At 36.9% G+C, this 18961-nt stretch overlaps 1 protein-coding gene across 3 annotated transcripts; it reads right to left on the bottom strand.

Annotated features, from left to right (window-relative positions):
• Positions 1 to 1176: 1176 nt before the first annotated feature.
• Positions 1177 to 17328, bottom strand: hnrnpua (heterogeneous nuclear ribonucleoprotein Ua). Of its 3 annotated transcripts, none has more exons than XM_056256145.1 (14): positions 16776 to 17328; positions 13459 to 13573; positions 12386 to 12459; positions 12101 to 12240; positions 11915 to 12014; positions 10828 to 10940; positions 9510 to 9773; positions 9311 to 9430; positions 8775 to 8903; positions 8515 to 8683; positions 6500 to 6769; positions 6094 to 6338; positions 5055 to 5147; positions 1177 to 3148 (listed from the first exon to the last, which is right to left on the bottom strand). In XM_056256145.1, the coding sequence occupies exons 1-14, from the start codon at positions 17197 to 17199 to the stop codon at positions 3098 to 3100; spliced, it is 2307 nt and encodes a 768-aa protein (XP_056112120.1). In that variant the 5' UTR covers positions 17200 to 17328; the 3' UTR covers positions 1177 to 3097. The 3 variants fall into 3 exon arrangements, with proteins under 3 accessions (XP_056112120.1, XP_056112118.1, XP_056112121.1); XM_056256143.1 differs by having other exon boundaries at positions 5055 to 5150; XM_056256146.1 differs by lacking the exon at positions 5055 to 5147.
• Between the last annotated feature and the right edge of the window lie 1633 nt (positions 17329 to 18961).

An 18961-nucleotide genomic window follows, 5' to 3' on the forward strand; every position in this document is an offset into this window, starting at 1 on the left:
GTTAGGAGCAAATGATAAACGATCTAAATGACAGTATTTTATATTTTAAATATTTACTCTATGTTTTCAGATCAAAACTTACTAACCTTCTCAGTGTATTTGTCATTTATGTATTAAATAAATTATTATTCAGACCGCCATTGAAGTATCGCGCAGACCGGATGTCACGTGGTGCCTGTTAGTTTTCTCCACGCTGATAGGATAGGACCATAGACTGTAAAAGGGATGGACCAATGATAATAGTTGATGATTATCTGATAATGATTTTTATAATCATTGTATTTACGCAGATTTGCGTTTGTATGTTAGGTCGAAATCCGTAGATTTAATAGATTTAAATGATTGTAATTTATATTGTGTACAATTTCTCCAATGAGGTTTAAAACGTCCTGAGATTTGAATAGGGTTTAATAGGGATTTTGAATGTTTGAGCCGCCTATCGCCCCCTGGAAGAAGCACCTCGTGTATTTGCCGCCATGAGTTACTTTCCCACTGGCTCTAGTAAAGAAACTAAATGTAGTAGTGAGTCATTTCCGATCGTTTTGTTTCAAAATAAAAGTTTAACATCTAATTGATTACTGACCACCACTATATTAAATCCATATCACACATTTAAAGACTCATTAAACAAACAAACATTAAAGATATATGACGAGTTTTTTTTAGTTTGTTCATTTTATTGTTGTTGTATATTTTATAAACAGGCATGGAATTTGATATTTCTCCTCAAAGGGGTTGTTCTTGACTCAGCAAACAGCCTGGCACGAATGTCTCTGGTTTCAGTGTAACTACATCTCATTCATGTGGCAGAGCTATACATAAACAGAGTTAAATATTCACAGACTAACTTGAGTGTTATATTTCTGCATGGATATGCCTACTACAGGATAAGTTGTGCCTGAAATTCTAGTCCTCTGTTGGCTTAAGTTTATTGCAACACTCAGTGCTTAATGTGCCAGTTGTTAATTTGAGTAGACAGACAGATATAGACAGATAGGTAGGCAAACAGATAGATAGATAGATAGATAGATAGATAGATAGATAGATAGATAGATAGATAGATAGATAGATAGATAGATAGATAGATAGATAGATAGATAGATAGATAGATAGATAGATAGATAGATAGATAGATAGATAGATAGATAGATAGATAGATAGATAGATAGGCAAATGTACGCCAGTTATTATCTTCAAACTTTATTATAATTTAAAAACAATCTATTTAAAAAAGAATGCATGGAATAAGTTACTCATTTCATCTTTTTTCTTCTTGATTAAAGGTAAAATACAAAACATAGCAAGGTATAAAAAGAAAGAAGGAAAAAGGTGTATATTACAAAGTGTTAGAATCTCAATACTATATTTTTTTTTACCTGACCAAATACCTTAAACATGAACAAATACAACATCAAAACAAGTCACCTTCATTTTTTTCTTTTTATGTCCCACATCACATGCCATTAATAATTTCCCAATACAAAACAGTAATACTTTTAAAGTAATAAAATGTAATGTTCCTAATATCTGCCATATTTTTTAGCCAACAATTATCTAAAAACATATTAGTCATTTGCATCAAAGTCTGGGACAATGGACATCATAATAACACTGATATGAGATTATCTACAGCAGTAAAAAAAGAAAGAAAAAAAATTATATGCATATTTCAGTCACTAAAGAATAACTAATCATCCTATTGGTAATATTTCATAGTTATGCAAAATCAGTCTTGTTAACAGTCCACAATGGCACCCTGACATCCTTTGAAAGCTTTAATACAGATAGAACTATTATAAAATAAATGTATAATCACTGTTTCATGGAGTAAGAGGATGCAGTCCAATATTCGTGTAGTATTATTTAATTACTATAATTTTGAAGCCAACTACAAATGTTTACACAGGACTACAAAATTGTGGTCACGTCTAAGGTTATATTAAAGAAGATTGAAACTGATTTGTAAACCATGTGCACATTTAAAAAGTAAAATAATTAACAAAAAGAACAAAATATATTATGACACTTAACTTAGATCTTAATCTTAAAAGAGCAGTAAGCCACATTTCACAATAAAATAATACAATAAATTACATTTGTAAAAATACAGTTGGAAAAAAATCTCTTAAATAAACTACACATAAATAATATCATCATCCCACAATAATAAAATCATCTATTCTGCTTTCACTTTTTTAGAGGCAAAGAATCGAAAATGCTGTTTATTGCTCCTGACAGAAAAAAAGGTTAAATGTTCAAAATCGGATGGCTTTTTGCAGCTTTGCTTGCCTTGTCCCCAAACACATTGAAACCATTGATTAAAAAAACCCACACATTTATAAATAGACTGCAGTATTGTTCAAATGACAACAAGTACATGATAAATCAACAGGCATTGCTTTTCTACACTGGACAGCTTTTGAATTAGAGGTACAGACTCTTTAGCACCTAATTCATTTATGTACAGACGGCAGACTGCTTTTAAATCAAGACTTTTCAAAATTCAGCAATATAATCCAATAAAGCGATTATTCAAAAACCACTCAATTATCATATAACCACAGTTGAAATTTCCAATTATTTCGATCCCTTTTCTTAAATATACAGTCTGCAAAAACTGTCCAGACAAGTCTTCCTCCAAATTTCAGTATCGTAGTTTATAGATTAAATGAACTTTTAACTTTTAAATACTTTTAACTAAAAAATATTGTTGCAGCAGGACAAAGATTCTTCATATGACTGCAAAGTGCCTCGACAGTAGTATTCTCATCTTACACAGCTTAACTGCTACACAAAGATTCACACAAGACTAATTAAAAGTAAAACCCTGAAAGCTGTTAAAAGACAAACATCCCACCCTGAAGTTATACTGAGTTTCCTGAATTGAACCACGTTGTCATACGAACCTGTGGTCAAAGACAAACACTAAGTATTAGTAAAAAAAAAAAAAAAGAAACCTGTGAAGCTCTGAAAGCTCCAGAGTCATTTCTCCTCAATGTCCTATTAAAATCTGTTCAAAAACAAAAGGACATTAGGTAAAATGAATGACTTCTGAAGTTAAAGCTTTTATGTGATATCAGTCCATCACAGCGATTATTCAGTAATATCCAGGATGGTATTGTTGACTCCATGGCTTCTGATTCCAGAACTGATGAAGACAAAGAAAAAAGGAATTAAAGAAGGAAGCCTGAATATATTTTTAGGACCACTGATATGTTTTTTGCACATTTTACATTATTTTCAAGACATATTATTTATAAAATGTACATAATATATTATTTACGTTCATACATATGTATTAAGAAATAAAGGGATAGTTCACCCAAAAATGAAAATTCTGTCATTAATTACTCACCTTCATGTCGCTCAAATCCCGTAAGACTTTCGTTCATCTTCAGAACACAAATGAAGATCTTTTTGATGAAATAAGAGTGATTTCTGTCCCTCCATATAAAGCTATGGAACTACCACTTTGACGCTTAAAAAAGTTCATAAAGAGATCGTAAAACTAATCCATAGGAATTGAGGGGTTTAGTCCAAATTTTCTAAAGAAACGAGATCCCTTTATATGATGAACAACCTGAATTTAGGCTTTTATTCACATATTCATTATCATCTTACACAGCAAGAGCTCCCGCAAGAACCAATGAGGTCCATTCTCGTGTTACACAGCACGTTTGAGCTTCCGCAAGAACCAATGAGGTCCATTCTCGTGTTACACAGCACGTTTGAGCTTCCGCAAGAACCAATGAGGTTCATTCTCGTGTTACGCAGCACGTTTGAGCTTCCGCAAGAACCAATGAGGTTCATTCTCGTGTTACACAGCACGTTTGAGCTTCTGCAAGAACCAATGAGGTTCATTCTTGTGTTACACAGCACGTTTGAGCTTCCGCAAGAACCAATGAGGTTCATTCTCGTGTTACGCAGCACGTTTGAGCTTCAGCAAGAACCAATGAGGTTCATTCTTGTGTTACACAGCACGTTTGAGCTTCCGCAAGAACCAATGAGGTTCATTCTCATGTTACACAGCACGTTTGAGCTTCCGCAAGAACCAATGAGGTTCATTCTCGTGTTACGCAGCACGTTTGAGCTTCAGCAAGAACCAATGAGGTTCATTCTTGTGTTACACAGCACGTTTGAGCTTCCGCAAGAACCAATGAGGTCCATTCTCGTGTTACACAGCACGTTTGAGCTTCCGCAAGAACCAATGAGGTCCATTCTCGTGTTACGCAGCACGTTTGAGCTTCCGCAAGAACCAATGAGGTTCATTCTCGTGTTACGCAGCACGTTTGAGCTTCCGCAAGATCCAATGAGGTTCATTCTCGTGTTACACAGCACATTTGAGCTTCAGCAAGAACCAATGAGGTTCATTCTTGTGTTACACAGCACGTTTGAGCTTCCGCAAGAACCAATGAGGTTCATTCTCGTGTTACACAGCACGTTTGAGCTTCCGCAAGAACCAATGAGGTCCATTCTCGTGTTACACAGCACGTTTGAGCTTCCGCAAGAACCAATGAGGTTCATTCTCGTGTTACACAGCACGTTTGAGCTTCCGTAAGAGGTTTGTTCTCGCAGGTTCGGTTGAGCTTCTGTTTATGTTCGCTGATCAGTGTTTATATGTGAATAAAAGACTAAATTCAATCTGTTCATCATGTAAAGTGATCGAGTGTCTTCAGAAAATTTGGACTAAACCGCTCGATTCATATGGATTAGTTTTACAATCTTTTTATGAATTCTTTGAAGCATCAAAGTGGTAGTTGCGTAGATTGTCGATGGAGGGACAGAAATCACTCTTATTTCATCAAAAAGATCTTAATTTGTGTTCCGAAGATCAATGAAAGTCTTACGGGTTGGGAACGACATGAGGGTGAGTAATTAATGACCGAATTTTCATTTTTGGGTAAACTAACCCTCTAAACGAAACAAAAACTAACAAATTGTTAAAAAATATCTCTGATAATAATGCTCCAAAAAAGGCTTGATTTTCTATACCATTTCTTGTTTTAATTTATTTATTTATTTATTAATATTAAAATATTTTTCCAGTAACTCACCCCTTGTTGCCAGCTCTGGTTGAAAGCTTGTGCTTTGTTCATGCTAAAGTTGCCATTTTTAAAACCTCGATTATTTCCTCCTCGACCCCTGAACTTCTGTGAAAACAGCAGATTTGTGATTTCTGGTTCACATTGCGGTGGCATCTTAAGCCGCTTTTCCACTATTGGGCCAAACCGTTCTCTTTGCTTAACTGTTCCATTCCGTGCCGATCTGGCCCAGTCGGTACGGATATGGTTTCATTTTCCACTGTGGTGGAAATAACGGAGCTCATTGGAATGTAAAATACAAATGCATCAGTCAGTGCCCAGGTAATGCAAAAGTTTCCAGACGATATGAGATGTAAATAGCGACCATGTTATGGAGGATGATCAGATATTTCGGTAAAACCTTAGAATACTGTTTCATCGTTAATGAATAACTATGCAGAAACAAGTGATTAATACACTATAAACATTTGAGTAATCACATTTTACTAACAAGAAACTCTGATTAATGAATTAGTAATAGCGCTCAGTTGAATGAGGTAGTTCACTAATCAGTAACTACTATTATTTTCATACGTCCCAGAGGAGGTAGAAGAACTACTATCTACAGGTTCATAAGTGAATAATGCAAAATGAGTAATTAATTCTAAAGTGAAGGTCATGATAACCCACTAGTAATGACTCAGGTGTTATCAAATCCTTAAGAAGGAATATAATTATTTGTATGAGTATTCTAAAGTGAAAAGCATGGTAACTCCCTAATATTGACTGAAATCATTGTAAGCTTCTGAGGTTTTTGTAAGGTTGAAGTGCCAAGAATTCCAGGTCAGTTTGTAATCGTGCCGTGCCATACCAGGCTTAAGTGGAAATACAACTGGAACAGTTCCTTACCATTCTCAGAATCATTCGTCCCGACAGTGGAAAAGCGGCTTTAGTTTTAAATTGACCTACTTTTCATTTATTAGCTGCCTATTTTCATTCATTAGCTGGCCATTAGCTGCCTACATTTTAATTTACAACAAAAAAATGATCTACATCATCAATGATTTCTCACCTGGTTGAAGTTTCCTCGATTGGCCCCTCCCCCTCGTCCCATGTTGCCCCTGTGCATGGCTCCTCCCCTGTTGCCCATGTTGACCATATCTCCCCGCCCATGTCCTGGCCTGGGGGCACCACCCCTGTTAGGCATCCCACCACCACCACCGCGGTTAAAACCACCCCGATTGAAGCCGCCTCTGAAGGCAGGGGGAGGAAGGAAGCCTCTCGGTGGTCTGCTGAACCCCCCACGGGGTCCAGGCACTGTCAAACAATCCGAAAAGAAAAGTGTTATTTCCTGCTCAATATTCCAAAGTATGTCACATTATGGAGGTGCTGCTTCATGGTATCTTTAAAGTTGTTCTATACGAATAAGTTTATATAAGAAATAAAAACAAACATTTAGCACAACTGAAATGGCGTACCACCCCTAAAGTTGCCTCGGTGTTGAAAGCCTCCTCGTCCTCCCCTCTGACCCTGTCCTCCGCCACGGTTGAACAGATTTTTGCCTCCTCGTCCTCGGATGCCTCCCCTCTTAAGCTGTACACCTCCCTGATTGGGTTTCTTCTCAGGAGGAAGGGAATTTTTGCTCTCCTCCTTGTACTGTTCAAGAAGTTTGGACGCTTCTTCCTTCTGCAGCTCGACATAAACCACTTCGGTGAAGCACTCACCTTCCACAGGCAGCGTGTATATTCCTGGAAAAGATTATAGTGTTTCATCTTGTGAGTTTTGTCAGTTGCACAACAGTGTTTTTACTGTTAAAGGCACAGTATATACGTTTCACCGCTAGAGGTCGCATATTCAAAACAATAACAAAGGCGTAGGTTGATGACGCTGTGAAGGAGCGTGGAATGATGGGAGTTGTCGTCTTCACCTCCACTGCTGATGGAAATCAATCCGACGGGACTCACAAATCATTTTCATGGATGAGGTAATGAAATAAAGTTTTATAACCATTATGTTTGATCACATGATCTAATTTCATTCTAAAGAACATAATGTTGAGCAAGTAACAATGTTTAATGCTAAATCACTACTCGTACATAGGGCACTCGTACATAATGATATGACGCAGCGCCTGAAAATAGGCTACCTTCCGTCAACACAACGAAACTATTTTCAGGCGCTGCGTCATATCATTACGCCTGCTGCACTCATGGTACGGCAGTGAAGTTTCTTGATTATTACGCAGGAATGAGAGTATAGTTCCTAGCCATATCAGCCTAGAAAATCGCAACTTTACATTTTCCGTCGGTCTTAGTGCACGATGTAACTACAGAAGAGTCAAGTTTTAAATAGGAAAAATATCGAAACTCTTTGGTCATTTTTTTTTTAGAAATGCTAATGGTCTTGTCCACTTCAATGATGTATGCTAAGCTATTCTAAAAGTGGTACCGCCAGAACCGGAGATCGGCTGAATGGATTCAAAAACGGTAAAACTCAACAGTTTAACTCTGGGGGAGTTGTAAAATGAGCCTATTTCCAAAAAAAGTGGAGTATCCCTTTAAGAGCAGAAAGTTGCTCCGTCTTTGACTGCAAGAAGAACTGGAGCACGTCACAAATGAACCGAAACTCTGTGTATAGGCTACTTGCCTCACAGACATGAGAAATAGGCATATAGAAAGTTTGAAATGTCTATTTTTAAACTAACCAATTTGAATTGAAAACAAATTCTCTCTGGTTATGTTTTCTCATAACCAATTGGTTCTCTAATTGGTATCGAAAAAAATTATCGTTCAGGAACTGGTATCGAAGTCAAGGTATCGGTTATTTGCAATAAACAAAGGACAGTTGACGGGCCAGTGCTGCATTGTCACGAAAGTTTAAGCCTTGCCAATTTAAATATTCAAGCTCAAGACGCAAAAGGGAACTCAATTCGTTAATCACATCCGAAGCGTGCGCCTAGAAATCCGCGTCTCAGCACTCAAAAACTGAATTGAGCTCTCTTTCACGCCTTCTTGCTCTTGAACAGACACATTCAAACAAAATTATGTCAAAATGCATGTCTTGTCAAGTATCCTTAGTCACTTTTATCTTAAGTGAACAAATCAGTATATTGGATCCGTATATTGGATCCGTGCATTAGCTCAAATTGACAAAGTGACAGCAGCCTAATATTCCTGCCGCTCTCTGTATATTTAATTTTAATCAAACAACAAAAGACAAAGAACAATAACTCATTGCTCTTGACTGAATAACTTTTGTAACTTTATTAAGGATTAATCTGCTTTTCATGGCTAGTAAAAAAAAATATTTTTTGATAAATTTTCTTAAGTCACTGGCAATTGGCAGGTGTGGCATAAAGTTAGTTTTTATATGAAAAACAAAGCAAATAAAAAAATTGACTAAAACTGAAATTTAAATAAAAATATGAAAATAAAAGCTAATACAAAATATAAGTAATAAAACACAGGGATCTTGTTTGAGAAAAGGATCTTACCCTTCATTTTTAGGACTGCGTGTTCAGGTACATCTTTGCCATCTGTTTCTGCCTTTTTCTGAGTCCTCTGTATATATTCCTCATCTGTTGGACAGACTACCACAGCTTTACGCTGGAACCCGGCAAACAGGCACATTTTCCTTCTTTGGGCTGGTGCCGATACGTTAGTCTAAATGGAGACATTTAAGATTTTGTATTTTCAGCAGATGATATAATAACCATTTTGATTATTTGTGACGTATTTGTAAACTCCACGTCACCTGGTCAAGAATGTAGTTGCGTTTTTTACGTGCAGCGATCTCGATGAATTTTCCGAGGAAAAGAGGAGCACGCTGAGATATTGCTGAGAGCTTTGTGACATCTTTCAGCTGTCGTTTCAAACTGGAAATCTGAATTTCAACATCAAAATAACATCATTATGTTGTTAAAAATATCTATAAAAAAATGTTTGATAACACTTTACAATGAGGTCCCATTCATCAACATTTGTTAATGCATTAGTTAACATGAACTAACAATGGGCAATATATTTTTACTGCATTTTATAATCTTTGTTAATGTTAGTTGATGAACAAACAATAAATCTTTATTGTTTATGTAAGTTCACGGTTAACTAATGTTAACAGAAACAACTTTTGATTTTAAAAATGTATCAGTGAATGTTAAAATTAACATTCACTGAGATGAACAAATGATGTAGAAGTACGGTATTGTTCATTATTCGTTCATGTTTACTAGTGTAGTAAACTAATGTAAACAAATGGAACCTTATTATGTTACCAAAATCAACACTCACCATCATCTTCTCTATGATGGTGTTTGTCCCAAGAATGTTGTATTTTCCAGGGTTGGCTTCTGTGTGCTTTGTTACCCATTCAGTTTTTCCAGATCCAGGCAGTCCGACCATGACAATGACCTGTGAAGATTTACAGCAGATTTCAATGATGAATTTTAATGATGTTATAGAAGAAAAATGTAATGGCTAAGAAACCAACCTCACAGTCTTCTTTGGTCTCGGGCCCCTTTGGTCCTCTGATGCGATCGCAAACAGGGATCTGCTGCAGGAGAGTAAAGCCGTCAGGTTGGGGGAAGTACGGTGTTTCACGCTGGCCAAAGTTGAACTCAACCGCACAGTTGTGGCAGAGGATGTGAGGGAAGAGCGGCTTCCCCTCAAACTCATCCTTGCTGACTTTAAAAGCTGTTCCCAGATCCTGTCCATTCTTGGAGAAGGAAATTTCCACTTCTTCCCCATCAAAATTCTGCCAAATAAACACAAGCAATCATTATATATTATGGCCATAAGCACACATATACAACACACCCACACTTGCTGAACATTTCATGTCAAAATCTTGAGAACTAAACATGTTTTAAATTGGAAAATATATATTATTCAGAAATCATTCTAATACGCTGATTTGCTCCACTAATATTGTGAAATATTATTACAATTTAAAATAACTGTTTTCTATTGTTATATATTTTAAAATGTAAATTATTCATGTGTTGGAAAAGCTGAATTTTTTACATCATTACTCCAGTCTTCAGTGTCACATGATCCTTCAGAAATCATTCTAATATGCTGATTTGGTGCTCAAGAAACATATGTTATTATTATCAATGAAAACAATTGAAAACAGTTGTGCTTATTCATTTTTTTGTGTGTGTGGAAACTGATGAATGTTTTTTTCAGAATTCTTTGATCAATAGAAAGTTCAAAAGAACAGCATATATTTCTAAAATAGAAACCTTTTGTAAAAATTCTAAATGTCTTTACTATTACTTTAAATTATTTTGAATGCATCCTTGCTGAAAAAAAGTATTCATTTAAAAAAAAAATCTAATTGATCCCAAACTCTTAAAGTCCTCATGAAATCAAAATTGATCCTATTTACTTTGTTAGTGCACATTACTAGTCGTGTGGTGAACAATTACTCCAAGCGAATTAATATGCAGACAACTTTTTTGTCATGCTAATCTTTAATCAAAATTAGAAAATTTGCTTCAATATTGGAATGGCATTCCTTTTCTGATGACATCAGTTTGATGACTCGGGTAGAATATCCTTAACCACTCCCCTCCAACCGTCAGTCTGCTATGAGTGAGGGCTGGAGAGGGGCTGCGCTAAAGTAAAACTCTGCCCTCTATTCAATATTTAGTTTCACTTGGAAATACGTCACAACACTGAAGAAAAATCAGTTGCTACTTCCGGTTCACGGAGAGTAGTGTATGAATACGGTGCTACTTAGTGGTCAAGAATAGTAATTGCACAGTGGTTAAACACTCATTCTTGATAAGCACACGGATACTTACAATAAAGCATCCGACAACATCATTTTCATCAAATGCCTCCCCAAAGTCCTCTGTCACACCGTTGCAGGTTTTCTTGGCCTTAGTTGAAAAGGCGTATGAGTGTGCTTCCTCCCCTGTGAATATGTAAGGTAAAGGGACACTCAAACTACATCATGGGCCCTATTTTAACGATCTGAAACGCAAGTGTCAAAGCGCAAAGCTCAAGTAACTTTGTGGGCGGATCCCGGCGCTGTTGCTATTTTCCCGGCGGGATAAATGCCTCTTGCGCCTGGCGCAAATCTAAAAGGGGTTGGTCTGAAGTAGCTTCATTATTCATAGGTGTGGTTTGGGCGTAACGTGAAATAAACCAATCAGAGCGTCATCTCACATTCCCTTTAAGAGCAGGCGCGCTTGTTCTAAAGCGGATTCCTATTATAACGGCGGATTTGCCAGGCGCGCGCCAGGAGCGGTTCACAGCCGAGGAGAGCAACGTTCTCGTCAGGGCCGTAAAACACAGAGAAGTGACATTGGGGATGGAGAAACCCACCCAAATTAACTTCTGTTAAACAGGCGTATGATAATTTGGGTAAATGTGTAAGCTACATGTATGCTTTTATAATAATTTGTCTATCTATCTATCTATATATCTATCTATCTATCGTAATAATGTATGATTTGCAAAAATGAAAACTGCTGCTTAGATGAGAGAATCAAAGTGTATGCGCGTTGTGCACACGCTACATTGATTATGGCCAAGCATGCGCCCTTAAAATAGCATAATGAACAACGCCCAACGCGCCACTGACTTTAGACTAGTTTTTTTCTGGTCAGTGGCGCAATTGTTTTATAGAACAGCAAAATAGCATGAGGGAAAGTTTGCGCCGGAACACGCCTCCTCTTTGCGCTGAACCGCCCCGGGGAGCGCAAGTGTATTTCTTAGTTAACCGACGTGTGTCTGTGGAGGGAAAAGTCCGCTTTGCGCGGGTGCAAAATAGGAATGATACATGCGTCAGTGCACAAAGTCATTTGCGCCGAGTGCAAGATAGGGCCCCATGAGTTTAATAGTCTAATATATTCCAATGTAAGAAGTCAACACAAAGACCCTCACCTAGCAGAAGAGAGCTGTTTGCCAGTGACCAACCCACCAGGACATCATGAATCTCAGTTCCTTTACTGGAAATGTGTTTTACAGGTATCTTCTCGATAATCTGGTGCGAAGACATGCAAAAGTAAGGCTAAGGTCACGAAAGGACAACTATAAATAGTAAACATGAGGTTAAGACAGTGTTCTCACCTTCATTTCAAAGCAAGCCTTGCCCTTTGCCACACCATAAGACGCTCGCCCCCCTGCCCAAAGATAGGCAAAGCTCTCCATGGTGAGAGAGGAGGCGCTATACCGATCCCGAGACACCTTGAAGTGCAGGTCACAGTTGTCTGAGGAAAATAAGAGGTGGACAACTGACTTTGTATCACTAAACTATTACACTATTACACTGCATGTTGCTCGATGAAATATTCAGTACTTTTTAATTAAATTCAGTATGTATTTGAGCAGTTTTCGTGAGCTCTTTATACTTACAGGTGTCCAAACATACAGTCGTGTCATCAAACTCTTCATCCTCTTCCTCCAGAGGAGGCTGGGGAGACTTCGCCCTGAGGGAAATTCAATAAAATTCGATAAAAGTCAGAGTGATTATAAGATCCCATTGAACTTCCTTTGGATTTTAAATATGTTCCAAGAAAATCTGCAAGTATAAAACATGTTAATGCTGTTAAATTAATAAATTGTTAAATTTAGCACATGAATGCTGTTAGAATAGTTTTTGAAAATAAACAATTAAATGAAACATTAGTAGTTTTTTAGAAAATGGGATCACAAATTAGGTGAGTTTGCACAAACATAAATAAATAAATAAATCTGCTCGGACTATATTTAACAGGTAAAACACTTTGAATTTCTTAACCTATATTTTGAAAATAATTTTGAAAATGTTTCTTATTTATTTTTTTGTTTTAATGAATATATAAGTGATGTCAAAAATGTGTGTATATGTGTTATATATACAGTATATAGATAGATACACACACATATATTATGTAAACAAAAACTTTTATGTTAGATGTGATTATCGCAATTAATCAATTTGAAAGCACTAATATATATATAATTGATAATATACAGTGGTTGCGTACAGTTCCTTGGAAAAGAAAATACCATCACATCGTATAAATTAAATGAAATGGCATAAACATGAACACATACGAAATTATACATATGATAAGGAAGAATACACAATATACATCTGATCACTAATGATAATTTCTAAAGATAACATCCGATACGGATTACAAAAATATGAATAGAATAGTTTATTTCCTGGACATGCATCAATACCCCATATAGAATATTTTCATTTCTTTTAACAGCCCAAGCTCTGACCTACACAAAAACAAGATTCCTAAGGAGAAAAAAAATACCACAGAGATGCCCTTATTATAGGCTGAAAATAATTTCAAAATGGTCAGTAAAAATGTGTGTTTCTTTGCACTGATGAGGAACAGCATGTCAGATTTGGCTCTTTACTGCCAAAACTGCTCATAAAGGTGCAGCGGTACCTCAGGAGTACCAGAGGCCGACTGCACATTTCTTACCGGCTGTATTTGCTTTCTTCAATAAATTCAAAGTAGCCCCTTCCATGTTCATCTCGGCGTCTCTTTACACCCTTCTTATTCTTCTGTTCATCATTCTTGTCTTTGTCCGCATCCCCTTTGGAAATAAAACAATAAATTGTAAGGAGGCTTACCTCCCTGCTGGACCCATCATGAGGTAACATGATGGTCCAAATAATTACTGAAGGATTTATAGTTACTTCGGTTATGCATGAATTGCAATGACCAGTATTTTAAAAGAAAGGTGTATTTAATTATAAGTTCACATGTTTAAAGGAGCGATAGCGGTACACCGCAGTACTTAAATGGGTAAAGACAGGAGGTTGTTACCAAAACAACTGCAGTCTGTGCAATTTTGAGCTAAGTAACACACATTTTCAGATTCACATTTCATGCACCTTGAAGAAAAGTGTTACAGTGTGTGCAAAATTTGAAGGCATATTTAGTGATACTAATGGGCAAAACGCACAAGCACTTCTTTGCCTCTGTGTGCAACTTGTGCTTGACAAAACAAAAATTTAAAAATGAAAAACAGGAATATGCAAACAACCAATCATCATTAAGAAATCCATTGTTTTTGATGCAAAGGACAACTAGTATTTTATAAAACATCAATATCAAAAATTCCATTAACAAAAGAACGACTCTCATAGATGCCCTTTTTTTGGTAACCCAAGGGTTATTAATGCTGCCTTCACATGTTATCGTAAATTTCCTACTTCCCACTTCATAAGTTGTCTTTGTTGTCGGAAACAACAGGAATCAAGGAAGTTTATTCTTGCCTATTTATTGGGAAAATCATATTAAAGCCAAAATGATATTTAGCGTCCCATTCATTGACCACCAAATAAACATTCACAGCAATATCTAGATAGTCAGCTTGCTGACGATTCTGGAGTTTATTTCAAATACAGGCTTTCGTGTGTATAAAACACACAATATGCTTTAAATGATTATTCATATATATGTAAATATGCACTTTAACAACAAGACCAGGCAATGTTGCTGTTGTGAAAAAAAACTGGTATTTATGATAATTCTGATAGCATGTAAATGCAGCATAAGTACAGACCCCTAAACCTGGGGTGTAAACTCAGTTCCTGGAACGCCACAGCCCTGCAGAGTTTAGGAGCCATTTACACGACACCGGTTTAAACTGAAAAAAAAAAGTAAATTTTTTTGGCAGTTCATTTACACTACAATGGCGTTCCGGGGGCCTGAAAACGCAAACTTTTGAAAACGATAGCGTTATTTTCTCTGCGTAAACTACAAAAACGCGTTTGGCACGAGTGCCCTGTAAAAGAATGCGTACAGTATGTGCCCAGTCTTTTCTTTACAAAGTGACATCGCCATCTACTGGCCTGGCATGCATAACAGCGTTTTTAGTCGTTTTCGTGGATCCGTGTGAAAGGGGTTCATTTTGATAATGTCGTCATCTGTACAAAGAAAAAGCGTTTCCGTTTTTAGTACATCGTTGTCGTGTAAACATACCCTTAGTTCCAAACCTGCTTTAACCCACTGTAGTTTTCAAATAAGCCTGAAGGACTTCATTTGCCGGATCAGGTGCGTTTAATTAGGGTTGAAGCTAAAGTCTGCAGTTTTGCACCCCTGCCATAACCCCACAGTACCCCAAGGGGGGAGAAAGCATTTACTAAATCAGTGATTCCCAACCCTGTCCCGGAGTAAGACAAGACATGTTCCTGGATTAACATATTTTGTTCCTGTCTGAAAATGTTGTCCTAACCCTATCCCAACCCCTACCCTTAAACATAACCTTACCCATAAGTTATCCCTAAAATCAGAGGGAAATGATAGATGAATAACACTGATGTAGAAGCACCTTACCCTGGTTGTAAGCCTAAATTTGAAATAAACTGTAAACTTGTTCCTCAAATCTGATTGGTTGATTGGAACAAAGATGCTGATCCAGAAACACGTTTTACTTGGTGAAATCAAGTTCAACGTCCTGGGCTGGGCTGTGTCCGAAATCGCCCCCATTACCTTAAATAGGGCACTATTAAGGGAACAGCCATTTGTAGTGGTGTCCGAAACCACAGTGAACGTTATCGAGTGCACTCATGCAATCCCATAAAGCACCGTAATAATGAGTGTACAACCGCCTGACCAGAAGATGGCACCGCAGCTGAATCATCCATCCATCCATTTTCCAAACTGCTGGTTGTTTCCAAATGATTCTAAGTTTCAAATGATTATTAAACAGAATGGACAAACTATGCAAAAGACTAAAACTATGCAGCCCTTCTGGATTCACTCACCCATTTTCATTCACTCCCTCAAGTGAACTATAATAGTGGGCTAATGTAGGGAATAGTGAATGAGGGTATAGGGGGCGATTTCGGACACAGAGTCAGCACAACTCAGCACATTTTCATGTCTCCCTAATCGAACACACATGATTCAACTCATCAGCTCATTAGCAGAGACTTCAAGATGTGAAATGGCTGTGTAAGATAAGAGAGACATCCTAAATGTGTACTGTTGGGTCTGAGTGTAGTCCAGTCAAGGACCAGGGTTAGGAAGCACTGTGCGAAATGAAGACAAAGAATAACAGTGTCCTAAATGAATGAGGTCCCAGTCCTCACTACTCCAGGGCAGGCAGAGTAAAACAAATGAACCGAGATCATTACGGACAGACTCCATCTGGAGCTTTTGTCCTTCAATATCTCCACTTCAGCATCCTGTTACAGCTCACCGATCCCGAGAGCTACTGCTCAACCAATAAAAACCAACGGACAGACACTATTAAAAGGTCATTCTCAGGAAACGGTCCTGTTTAAGCCCAAACATTTCATTTGATTTGATTCGAATTAGGTTACTGCTGAACTGAAAAAAAATCTTTTGTGCAAACCATGACAAAACAGAACTAGTATCTTCTGAATCAGCAGATTCCCTTGTTTAATTTGATATGTAGACAAGCTTGTCATCTATTAAAAACTAGAAGTATTATAGCTGACCATAAATATAGGCCTAGTGTATTTAAATAAAAAATACATTACTTGGTGATACATTTAAAAAATAAATTAAATAAATGTAAAAGAAAAAAGAAAAAAAGATTAGTTTTTTTTTTCTTTTGTCTTATGCATTACACACTAAATGGAGTTAAATCTATTAGTATTCTGTGTCAGTAGTAAGTCAAAGGGACACAAATGGGACACCAGTGGTAGCATCTCATAAAATCCTGTATGCGCTCTGCTGCCAGAATGAATTATCCTGGCATCACACAACCCAAATATGCATATAAAAATATGAATTGCACAAGCTTCATCGAGTAACCTCACCCTCGCCAGGGCCCATGTCGAGAGCCACATCATCCTCATCAAATTTCTCAATTTCTTCATCATCTTCTTTGAGCAGGACATCTTCATCTTCATCTGATTTATCCATCTCTACCCCGGCATCCTCCTCCTCCTCCTCCTCCTCCATGTCATCATCCTGCTGTTCCTCAGCCTCCGCGTTCTCTCCATCCTCATCCTCCTCGTCAGCATCCATGCTCTCTCCAGCCAGATCTTCGTCAAGGTCTTGATCGCCCATGAAGCTGAGTCCTTCAGAGCCGTTGGTGTCGGCGGACAGCGCCTCCTGATCCAGAGCGGCCTGCAGCCGGGACATCAGCTCAGCCTTTAGCCCTTTATCAGACAGACTCCTCTTCTTCAGCTCGTCCTTCAGCTCGTTCACTTTCAGCTTCTTCACGTCCATTGCGCTCATCTTACCGCTTCGATCCTTTATTTTTTAGACGTTATACCCCAGATGTGTGAAATATGAATGGGGAAGAGCAGGTTATGTGCGGACTGTCCAGAGACGCTCGATGCGGCCGGTCCCTCGGTCACTGATGGGCAGCAGCAGTCGGAGCCGAACGGGGCCAGTTCAGCTTTATATAATCTACCGTAATGCACACAATAGAGGAGAAGATACCGTAAATATCACTATATAGGGCTATTGTGAATGATAGAATAAACTGCAAATTATTAGAATATTATTCTAATATTATTAGAAAAGTAGTAAATATTAGGATATAATATCAGTATTCAGTTAATTGCAGTCACTTTTCACATAAACAAATAAATAAATCTGAATATAGTACCAATAAGGCTAGACCGTTTTATAGTTTAAAATAGTAACATAATATTAACCCCTTCAGACCTGAATTATGTTTCAAGTGTCTGAAAAATATAAAAGTAGCTACATTTTCCCAGCTCATGAGGCTTCTATAAATGAGACCAAAAAAAAAAAAAAAAAAAATGTTGGCTTTAATTGTAATTTTTTAATTGTAATCTTTAATTGTAAACATTTCAATGGACGTCAGGTCAAAACAGGTGTCCTTCCCAAAAATGTACCAACATGAAATAAATGAATAAACATAAAAATTGTTCGTCTATACTTTAAGCTTTTTCTCAAGGTCAAAAACTTTTCAGCAGTAGGCTATATACCATTTCAACTTTAATTTTGAGGTTTTTGTTTTACAGACTGCACATTGTTTGTAACAAACTAAATATCTTTGAATCAATCAATAGGCTATGGTCATATTAGAATCATTTTCTGTGTGCATCTCTTTTTTTATTTTAGATCAAAAACTTGAACATTATAACATTTCAACTTTAATTGTAAGGTGTTTGCTTTATAGATCGCACATTTGTTTATTCATAACAAAATAAACCTAGGATGCATTCACCAATCAATGCATTCACGTTAAAGTCATTTCCTGTGTGCATCTTTGAAACAATTTCTCTGTTAATGGTTTTCTTGTATTTTTACAGTACATTACTGGCAGCACGGTTGCCAGCAAGTTCGAGTAACTAGTGTAATTCACTTTACAGTACACAAGATCAGTACTGTAAACTACAAAATAGTACTTTACTGTATTTTTTGTGTATTTCGTAATTTGGTCTGCTTCTGCTGTAATTAATTATACGGTATTGTACTGTAATATCTATATTGACACATTACTGCTAAATATTATTGTAGTTTTCAAAATAATTACTAATAATGATAATATTATATTATAAAAATATATTATGTAGTTATTAGGAAAATTTGGGAATTTATTCAAGGATAGCCTCTTGAGATGCAACATCTCATTTTCAAGAGGGTCCTATTAAAATATATAGTAGGAAAAAAATACTATGGAAGTCAATGGCTACTGTCAACTGCTTGTTACCGACATTCTTTAAAATATCTTATTTTGTGTTCAGCAGAATAAAGAAACTCATACAGTTTTGGAACAACATGAGGGTGAGTAAGTGATGACAAATATAATTTTTGGGTGAACTATACCTTTAAAGGGTTAGTTCACCCAAAAATTAAAATTAGCCCATGATTTAATCACTCTCAAGCCAGGTGTATACATTCTTCTTTCAGACGAATACAATCGGAGTTATATTAAAAAAATGTACTGGCTCTTCCAAGCTTTATAATGGCTGTGAATGGTTGTTTCTGTTTAGAAAGTCCATAAAAGTGCATCTGTCCATGA

The sequence above is a fragment of the Rhinichthys klamathensis genome, unplaced genomic scaffold (genome assembly GCF_029890125.1).
Source record: "Rhinichthys klamathensis goyatoka isolate OS25496 unplaced genomic scaffold, OSU_Roscu_1.1 h1tg000123l_1, whole genome shotgun sequence".
Lineage (NCBI taxonomy): Eukaryota > Metazoa > Chordata > Actinopteri > Cypriniformes > Leuciscidae > Rhinichthys > Rhinichthys klamathensis.

Coding starts and splice junctions, on each gene's coding strand:
- hnrnpua (XM_056256143.1), bottom strand. CDS start 17,199: ATGAGCGCAATGGACGTGAAGAAGCTGAAAGTGAACGAGCTGAAGGAC. Junction 13,574..16,775: donor CGACATGGGCCCTGGCGAGG/GTGAGGTTACTC, acceptor TTATTTCCAAAG/GGGATGCGGACAAAGACAAG. Junction 12,015..12,100: donor AGGCTTGCTTTGAAATGAAG/GTGAGAACACTG, acceptor TCTTCGCACCAG/ATTATCGAGAAGATACCTGT.